Source organism: Pithys albifrons, chromosome 23 (genome assembly GCF_047495875.1).
Source record: "Pithys albifrons albifrons isolate INPA30051 chromosome 23, PitAlb_v1, whole genome shotgun sequence".
Classification (NCBI taxonomy): domain Eukaryota; kingdom Metazoa; phylum Chordata; class Aves; order Passeriformes; family Thamnophilidae; genus Pithys; species Pithys albifrons.
Window position 1 is genome coordinate 7,443,969 of NC_092480.1, and position 10,229 is coordinate 7,454,197.

The following is a 10,229-nucleotide window of genomic DNA, read 5'->3' on the forward strand; positions in this document are numbered from 1 at the left end:
TAATGTTCTTTTATGAAAAATCCTCCTTTCAACTGATACATAGATATATAAAAAAAATAAGAAGGGGACCTCCCCCGGGGCAGGGCCAGAGCTGGTTTGGAGGGTGATACGGGGAGACTCAGCCCCCCCAAAGCCAGGGAGCCCTTCACCCATTAAACACCCCACGACGAGTCCAGCTGCTCGAGGCGTCTGTTCAAAAGAGAAAGAACCCAAAAAGGGACAAAACCACCCCAGACAACGGGGTGGGGGCAGGGCGGGCTGGCTATGGGCACCTCTTGTTTGGGAGGAGGTGCTCACACCAAGGAGCCGGCTCGGCTCTGCGCCGGCACCATGACAGGGACAGCGCCCGCCCGTGCCAGGCTGGAGGGGGGCAACGACCCCGGGGGGGCGGCCGGAATCTGGTGGCGCCGGGGGGTCCCGTTAACGGCGGGCGGGGAGAGGTTCGGGGGCCGCCCCCCTCCCCGGGGCGGGGGTCCCCGGTAGCTGCCGGTGGTAGTGAGTATGGAGGCGGTGTCGGAGGGGGGTCTGGCTGCGTAGGGCTTGTCCCGGGTGCCGCCGATGGAGGACAGAGTGCTGGTTTTGGAGATGGTGTCCGAAGCTGGCCTCCTCGCCCACGACGGCGTTTTGGGTGCCACAGCGTCCTCCCTGCCAAGAGGGGAGAGTGTCGGAGAGATTGGCACCAGGAACCCTGTCACTCCCCTCCCCAGCGTCCCCTCCCTGAGCAACGGGGGCCCAGAGGTTGAGTAGAGGACCCTCAAACAGGGGAGCAAAAAGGGGGGAAATGGAGGTGGAAAATGCCCTCGTTAACTCTGACACCTAATGATGACTGGACAGAGATGGAAACCTCATCCTCCCTGTTAGCTCTGAAGCCTAGTGGTGACTGGCCAGAGATCAGTAACTCCTTCCCCATTGTTAGTTCTGAAACTTACCTAAGACTGGCCCAAAGTGGAAACCTCCTCCTCCCCCATTAATCCTGAAACCCAGCGAGGACAGTTTGAACCTCCTGTACAAGAGGAGCCTCACTTGATCTCGTTGGCTCCCTCCTCCTGGCTGTCACGTTTTTTCCTCCTGTAGCCAACAACCCGCTGGGCAAAGAAGATGATGATGGCGAGGGCGCCCAGGGAGCCCAGCACGGCGCCGGCAATGACAGCTTTGGTGCTCGCTGCCAGAGAGAGACAGAGAGGTCACTTAATCCCACAGGGACCCCACAGGGACCTCATGGGGACTGTGTCCCCCTGCCCCCGACCCTATGGACACGTACTCACTTGACTGCACCTCCAGGATGATCTTGCACTTCTCAAAACCCGCTTGGTTTTCGGCTGTGCAGACATAGGGACCCGACATTTCCAGGGAGAGGTTGGTCAGTTTGAGGCTGCCCCTGGTCCGGTCTGCAGGCAAAAAATTTGCATTCTGCCTCACAGTCCCCCCTCACCTCCCACCTCCTCGTGCAGAGAGTGGGCAGGGTTAAGGAAATGAAGCCAAAGAATCCCTCAACTGAAGCTTCATAGGATGTTCCAGCCCACACACCCACCCCCTTTTCAGGTGCCACTTACCCTGGGCGGGTGGGAAGAAGACCTGCGGGGTGGGGTCCATGCGCTGCCACTGGTATGTGGGCGAGGGCTTCCCCTTCTTGGAGGAGCAGCTCAAGGTCACGTTGGCCCCCACGGTGGGGTTGCCGTGCACTTCGCAGGTGGGGATGGCCGGCGGCACTGCAGGCACCAGTGTTAGTCCTGAGGGACAGCACGGGGAGGCCCAAGGGGGCCGGGGAGGCTGGCAGAGCCTTACCCAGGACGGTGAGGTTGATGACGCCGATGTTCTTGCCCGTGGTGGCGGCCTCATCCTCCACATTGACGGTGCACATGTACTGACCCGAGTCACTCTCCCGGGTGGCATTGATGAACACCGAGATGTTGTGGGTGAGGATTGGGTAAAGGAACCCCACGCGGGGCTTCAGCTCTGTCTCCTCCACCTTCACCACACCGTCCAGGTACCTCAGGATCTGCATGGGGGAAAACACCCCCTTGGTTGCCTTGGCCTCCAGACAAGGGGAAGAAGGAGAGAAAAGCCCCACAAATCTCAAATTTTGTGGAGCAGCAGTTGCTGCATGAGTCCTCTCCAGCCTCACCTGCCCTGAGCATCCTCAACATGGGAACTGTGGGCATCTCCCCACCATGGGCACCATGAGCAACTTCCCCATCATTAATATCCTTCCCATGATGGGCACCTCCCTCTTGTGGACACCACAAGTGTCCCTCCATTGTGGGCATTTCCCCATTGTTGTGGGCATTATGAACATCCTCCAAGGGCATCTCCCCATCATGGGTATCTCCCTATTGTGGGCATGGCAACCACTTCTCTATTGCAGGCATCCCGGGCATGCCTCCAGTGTGGGCATCTCCCTTCATGGGCCAAATGACCACCTCCTTATCATGGGCACCTCCTTATCATGGGCACCTCCTTATCATAAGGACCACAGTCATCCTGCCCTGAAAGTATTTCCCATTGTGGACACCACAAGCATCTCCCTGTCTTGGGTATCTCCCCTTGGTGAGCACCACAAGCACCACCCCACTGCAGGCACTGTGGGCATGACCTCACTGTGGGCATCTACACATCACCATGAGCACCCCCCATCAAGGGCACCACCTTATGGTGGGCACTGATTGTGTTACCCCATCGTGGCCACTGCCTCATCATAAGCAATGTGAGCTTCCTCCCACCATGGACACCACCCCATCACAGGTGCCACAAGCAGTTCCCCATTGCAGGCACCACGGGTACATCTCCATCATGGGCATCCACCTGTCGTAGGTACCACAGGCACCTCCCTGTCAGCACCTCCCCATCATGGGAACCATTAGCATCTCCCCCACCTTGGGAATGTCCCCATGGTGGTCACCTCCCCATGGTGGGCACCATGAGCTTCATCCCATCATGGGCAACTTCCCAATATGGGCATCACAAGCATGCTCACACTGTGGGAATCACACACATCTCCCCATGAGCATCTCCCCATTGTGGGAATCTCCCCATCATGGACACCTCCCTGTTGTGAGCTACCATGAGGTTTCCCCCGTTGTGGGCACCACTGTATCATGAACACCATGAGGACCCCCCCTCTATGGCCACCTCCCAGCTTGCCCCCCTCTGCCCCATCCCCCCGCTCCTCCCTCCTCTCACCTGGTAGGGTTTGGCATCCTCCTTCTGCAGCACCCAGATGATGTAGGGCTTCTTCTGGGAGTGGCTGGTGTACCAGATGGGCAGCACTGCTTGCTGCCCCTCCACTGAGAACACTGAGCTTGTCCCCACGTGCACCTCCAGCATGGCTGAGGAGACACCTGCCCATGGCAAAGGGAAGAAATGGGGATGTGACTCAACCCCAGGTGCCACTCCTCCATAAAGCCTTACTAACTGTGAGAAAATCTCTTCACTCCCCAGGGAAAACTCAACAATCTCAAGTTATCATCAGGAAGCTGGGCCAGGGGGACACTTTGCCTCCTTCCCTGCCATGGGAAGGGCTTTCCGGCTGCTCCAGAGGATATGAGGATGCAGGACAATGCTGTTCCCTCCCATCCCTGCTTCCCCTCCCCGCCCCCCCTTGTCCCAGATGAGAAAACCTCTGGCCCAAGTTCTCCCTACTGGGGCCTGCCAGCAGCTGAACACTCCCCTTTACCTCAGCATTGGGCTATCCCAACCCTCCCATAATTTTGCACCAGATCCCATGGGATTTATTTAAAGTGGAGGCCCCCAGTATGCACCCCATAAACCTTCCCCAGCATCCCCCCTTTTTGCTGCCAGTGCTAAACTGGGAGAACTCATGGGTAGCCTTCCCTGAGCCCCATCCCATTCTATCCTAAATATCCCATCCCAATCCCCCATCCTTGGGTTCCCTGCATCCCAGCATCCCCCCAAACTCCACTGGGTGGAGGTGATGGGATATGAGTGGGTACAATGGACTGGAGAGGGATGCTTGACTCCCGGGGGAAGATTATTCCCCAGCTTTGCCTGGAAGGCTCAGTCAGAAAATTAATCGGCTCACGGAGGCTGAGTTTGTGCCGGGGTTGGTTTGTTTTTCCCGGGGGAACATCATCGAGGCCCTGCATCCTGGCGGCTCCATTCCTGCATCCCGCCCATCGATCTGTGTCCCTGGCTGGCCCTGCTCCTGCCAAAGCCCCAGGGATGCTCCGGATTGGGATGCAGGGGGGAAAGGATGCTGCTACCCCATCATCCCCACTCCTGGGTTTGGAGGGAAAACCCCTGTGCTTGAAGGATTTCAGGAGCTGCCGACAGCTTCACACTTTTCCCTAAGAGCTCAGAGGTTGTAATTGCATTTTTCCAGGGTGGGAAGAGGAAAACAAGGCGCTGTGGGGTATTTTTAGCCTCCTCCTGCATCCGTTCTTTCCCCCCCAACCCGGCAAGGCATCGGCGTCGCTTCCGGACGGAGCCTTCCAGCTCCAGGCAGGAAACTCTGCTCCGGCTGATAAGTCTTCTCAGGAATTAAAAAAAAAAAATTAAATTTTCTTTCTCTCATGAAAAACTGGGAGAAATCAGGCCTGGTCTGGTGAGGATACGTAAAAATAGCTCGCCCGGGCTAAGAACATAAACCCTTAAGTCCTGGAAGGGGTGGGGAAGATGCTGGAGGCACCCGCGGGTCCCAAATCATTGATACATTATTTGCATTATTAATTATACCAAGTTGTGGTATCGAATCCAATAGACAGTATGAAAAAATAATGGTAATTATAGTGTATTTATATGTAATTGTACAGATAGTTGTATTAAATTTAGAGACTGTGGAAGGAAATATGGGATGGCGACTCATTAAACTGGAATTTTCAGAATAAAATAGATCATCAAGAACGTATAATTTATAATAATTATAAATATAGGTAGATTTTTGTGAGAATAGGGATAATAGTGGGGATATGAGAGTGATTATGGTTCTCAGAATAATGAGAATAATGATCAAAGTGAGAATAATAATTATAAAGGTGATAATAATAATTATAGAAGTGATATTAATAATTACAATTATAATTATTGCAATAATGATTATAACAATTATAACAGTGATTACAATAATGATAAGTCATAATTATAATTATAATAGTGATGATAATAATAATATTACTGATAGCAATAATAATTATATTAATTATGAACACAATTATATAGTTCATTAATTATGCAAATGGAATCATTAAATGATGCCACAGCCCCTAAATTTCCCTGTATTCCCAACAGCTGGGAAAATCCAGGTGTTTTCAGCCTGGCTCCTCCATTATTATAAATAAAATTGCATTAAATTGGGGTAACCTAGAACAAAATATTTGATATCCAATAATTAGATTGTGCTTTCCATTAGAAGAGAAGTAATAGGTTATATACCTTGTGGAAAAATTATGAATTTGATTGTATTTTTATAAAAATAATTATAATAGTTATAATAATGACAGTAATAATAATTATAATTATAATAAAATAGTGATAATAAATATGATGATGATGATGATGATGATAATAATAATAACAACAATAATAAAGTTCATTAATTATGCAGATGGCATTGATAAATGACCTCTAAATCCCTGTGCAACCCCAAGACCTGGGAAAATCCATGCTTTTCATCCCTGTTCCTCCATCATGAGCAGTTTTGGGGCAGCGGAAAGGAGCGGGGCCAAGGGGCACCCAGGATCCCCAGGGACATGCAGGCTCCAGAGAGGGAACAGATGCTCCAGCAGCAGCTGGAGGCTCCCAGTCACACCCCAAGGCACTGACACAGCCCCGTGTGTCTCACCCACAGCAAGGACACAGGTCGCGCTCCCCGTGCTCTCTTTGGGGTGTGTTAACTCTGAAACCGAATGACGACCATGCCAATAGTGCTCTGTGGCTGCAGTTTTGCTCCATCATCCTTCAACTGTGGCAACAGGAGGTCCCAGCTCCATCATCTCCCCTCCAGTGTATTGGGAAGACATGGATGGATCCGGATCTGAAGGCTGTTCACTGCCCCAAATCCCTTTTCCTTGCAGAATTCACCCCAAATTCCTCATCTCAGACAGACGTGACCCTACAAAGGGCTGGGAGAGCCAGGGCTGGAGCTGCAGGCACGGGACCGAACCCTCTGGCACAGCCCCAGCTTTGGCCACCTCAACGCTCCAAATCCCCTAATGCTTTAACCAGATCGAAAAAATGAAGCCGCTCGCAGTGCCTGGGGGGGCCCTCGGCACCTCCCGCCTGCTCCTTGCGCTCAGAAACCTGGATTTTCATCCAGCTGCCCTGAGCTAAACACCTGCCTGGGTGTCTCCCTCCGCTCCAGCCCATCTGCTGGGGGTTTTTTTCCATATGTAAAAACAAAATAGATTTAAATTTACCTTTAAAAATATGTTTACTTTTTTTAATAATATGGAGTAAATATCTTTAAATTTAACATTCCAAATACTTTAATTTTTTTCCCCTATTAAAAGAAAAAGAACACTTTAAATTTCCCTTTAAAGTTTTTCCCCATGGAAAAAAAATCACATTTAAATCCCTGCCACCTCAATATTAATCCCCATGCCAATATCAACCACCCCATTCTCATCTAAAATTGCATCCTTTCACCCCAAAAAAGCTGTTTCCTGTCTGACAGTGCAGCCTGAACCCCTCAAAACAGCAACACCTCAGTCCCCCCCCAGCCTCTAAGCCATTAACTGTACAGAGAATTAAATCCCGGAGGCGGTTGGGGTTTGATGACCCCAGTTGATAGGATTAAGGCACTGGAGTCATGTGAAACCCAGACCCAAATTAAATCCCAATAGACCAAGCTTGGGATTTAAAATACACAGCGGGAATCTGGCCGGAAAAAGGACCCCTAAAAAAGCTTGGAAAAAGGTCAAGGAGATCTCGGCGCTGCTATGCAGCCACTTGCCTTACTTTTTTTAAAATTATTTTTGGAGAATTTTTTTCTACTTCTTCCCTTAACTCCAACTATTTATAAACGGGCAGATAGGAGATGCCTGGCTGTGGAGCAGCGTCCGTTGGGAAAATCCACAACGGCATTTCTCACGACCCCGGGGGTGGGGTGGGGGCAGAAAGAGACGTATCCTCCAGAGAGACCAAATTTGGGGAAAAAAAATTAAATAAAACAATAATCATACATGACTTTGCTATAGATGGAAACATGCTTCAATCCCTGGCATGGGAGAGGGAGGCGGGGATGGGATGGGAATACAATAGGATTAGGAATGGGATAGGGATGGGATTGGGATCAGTTGTGTATGAGATTGGGGGTGAGATTGAGGAAGGGACTGGGGATGGGATGGGACAGGGAAAGGGATTTGGGATAGAATTGGGTTTGGAATTGGGGATGGGATTAGGAATAGGATGGGATGGAACTGAAAGGGGAAGGTGGCTGGTAATGGAATTGGGGATAGGATGAAATGGGACTTGGATGAGGACAGGGATGGAAAACATCACTCCTCATTTTGCTTTTGCCCATCATGATCTTGGGCAGGTCCCACAGGATGAGGACAGATTATTTGAAAGCAAATTTAAAGGAAACACACACGTTTGGGGTTCAAATGACTTTTTGCTGCATTTTTTGGCTCTTGGTCCTCATAACGTCACATCCCAGGGCTTGGGCATGACTGTTTTGTGGGTAATCCATTACGACTCCATGCAAAAAATGCCGCTGGGATGTGGCAAAGGAACACTCTGGTGGGATTTAAGGACTAAGTGACCCCTGTGCCTCATCCCAACACCCTGGAATTATTTTTATCAGGGAAGAAAACCTTCAAGGAGGGAGAATTGGCGGCTCCAGGACCCCCACCCAGCATCCCGCTGGGAGGAAATGCTGTTGCCATTGTTTTTGGGGCTGTTTCCTTTTCCCAAAGGCCTCTCCTTCGCTGTGAACGCCAAAGGATATTTCCCTTTGGAGCAACTACGGCGTTACAAAAAAACCTCAAATAGGGTGGGAAATTAGAGGGGGAAGGAAGAAAAAACCCATGGGCAGAGAAGGGTTGAAACCCCTCACCTCAAAACCAGCTGGGATGGCTGTGGAGCACCAGTAAACAAGGGAAAAGGAAATCCAATGGATTTTTCCCTGCCCGACACCGCACAGGCAGGGGAATTACCGGCTCTGACCCATCGGAGTCCCCGGGCTGTCCCTGCACGGGGTGGCTTTGGGTTTGGGGGTGCTGGAGGGTGCCATTCGGCTGCTTCAAAGTACAAAATCGCTTTACCCGGTGGGACTCAGACTTTCCCTTCTCGGGACATTCCTAGATTGGTCCCCCCACCTGCCCACCTGCCTGCCGGGGTGGGAGGGCTGGGCCCACGGAGAGGGACGGGTGGGTGCTGTGACGCCCCCCGGTGCACCCAGGTCCTGCCCGATGCCGCCCTAGAGCTTCCCAGGGTCCTGCCCGGTGGTCCCTGGCTCCCGTGTGTCTTGCTGGACTCCCCCGGCTGCTCCACACCCGGTGACCCCCGCCGTACCGCCGTGTGCTGCCCGGTGACCCCCAAGAGCTCTCCCGTGTCCTTCCCTGCGCATCCCGCGTCTCCGGAGTCCTGCCCGGTGCTACCCCCGGTCCCACCGCGTCGTGCCCCGTACCCGCCGCCCTTCCCCGCGTCCTGTGCAGTGCTACTGCTTCTCCTGCCCTTGCCGAGTGCAGCCTCGGTGCTGCCGGGCCCTGCCCGGTGCCCCCCGGATGCCGTGCGCCTTGGCCGGAGCATCCCCGCTACCCCTGGATCCCGCCCGGTGCAGCCCGAGAGCTCTCCCGCGTCCTGCCCGGTGTCCCCCGGCTCTCCCGCATCTTGTCGGGTGCCCCCCAGGTACCCCTCGGGTGCCGCTCCCGGTCCCCCCCGGTGTCGCGGGGCTCACCCAGCAGCGCCGCCAACGCCAGCGCCGCTCTCCGCAGAGCGCCCATGGCCGGAGCCGCCGCCGTAGCAGGTGCCGGAGGGACGGGGGGGACGGGGGGGCGGGGCCCCCAGGTGGGGGAGTGGCCTAATGGGGGCGGGACGTCCCCACCCCTCGGGGGTGTCCCATCGCCGGCGGTGACAATCCCCTCCGGGTGTCCAGCCCACGCCCCGCAGCTCACCCCGGCCCTGCTCCAGCCGTGAATACAAAATTTGCACTGATTAATTAATTACATGGGTTATTAATTATATTAGGGTTAAGGGGGGAGTTCAATGTGGTACCCCAGTGGCACCGCCCTGGACTCGCAAACCCTCCCCATCGCTCCCACACCGGCCGGGGGGAAATCCCATCCTGCATCCCTCACCCTCATCCCATTACCCTTCGGATAAGTACATCGATCCTGAAAAATAAATAAAAATACCAAAACAAGGGCAATTTTGACTCCCTGGTTTTCAGAGGGCCCAGGAGTGGATCCTCCCTGGCTGAGCCAGGGTTATCCTGGTCCTCGATCCGAGCAGGGTCAGACCTCGACGCCCCAGCAGAGATTAGACACCGGTGGAGGAGGAGGAGGAGGCGGTGGGGGTGGAATTAATCCCTTCTCGCCCTCGCCTCCCCCCGTAAATCCAGCCTGGCCGCCGGGATTGCAGGATCTGGGGAACGAGGAGGCTTTGGGCGATCGGCTTGGCTTGATCCCAGTGGGATCCCACCTCTCCCTGCCGGCATTCTCACCTTCTGCTCCATCCAGTGCTTCCAACTTGGCAGCGGCTCTTTGCAGCAACTCACCCTGTTTGGGGGCAACTCCTGTTTTGAGGACTGAGAGGGGGGAGGGTGGATAATGTCTTCCCCTTCCTCACTCCATCTCAGGACTCATCCGAAGGTGACGTCAACTTAAGCCAGGCAGTGATCCTCACTTTTTCGAGGATTTTGAGCATCTCCACAGGGAAAGGAACCGGCTCTGGCGACACTCACCCCACGTGAAATAAGCAAACACCTCCTGCAATAACAGCCTCAGGAACGAAGCCCTCATGGGAATATCCGCAGGGAAGAGCCAAGCACCTCCTCAGATTCCCCCTTGGAGGAGGACAAGGATGTGTGGAAGCCCATACGTGTTTGCTTGATTTTATTAGGACCGACACATTCATCGTATGTCACAACGTCACCGATGGATGAGCTCCAGGAAATAAAACCCACCGGCCCCGGTGGCTCCACGCGGGGCTGGACCAGGAACACGCTGCAAAGGCATAAATGCGTCCTCCCCACCCCCCTCCCGCCCCGTCCCCCTCCCACCTTCCCCTTCTCACAGCTTTGATTGTATCCATAAGCAATGGGTCGACAAGAA

At 53.5% G+C, this 10,229-nt stretch overlaps 1 protein-coding gene across 1 annotated transcript; it reads right to left on the reverse strand.

Annotated features, from left to right (window-relative positions):
- Positions 1-171: 171 nt before the first annotated feature.
- On the reverse strand, positions 172-8,934 carry ESAM (endothelial cell adhesion molecule). Its single transcript, XM_071576173.1, has 7 exons — positions 8,855-8,934; positions 3,181-3,338; positions 1,786-1,999; positions 1,554-1,709; positions 1,266-1,388; positions 1,024-1,162; positions 172-645 (listed from the first exon to the last, which is right to left on the reverse strand). The coding sequence occupies exons 1-7, from the start codon at positions 8,898-8,900 to the stop codon at positions 294-296; spliced, it is 1,188 nt and encodes a 395-aa protein (XP_071432274.1). The 5' UTR covers positions 8,901-8,934; the 3' UTR covers positions 172-293.
- Positions 8,935-10,229: the final 1,295 nt, after the last annotated feature.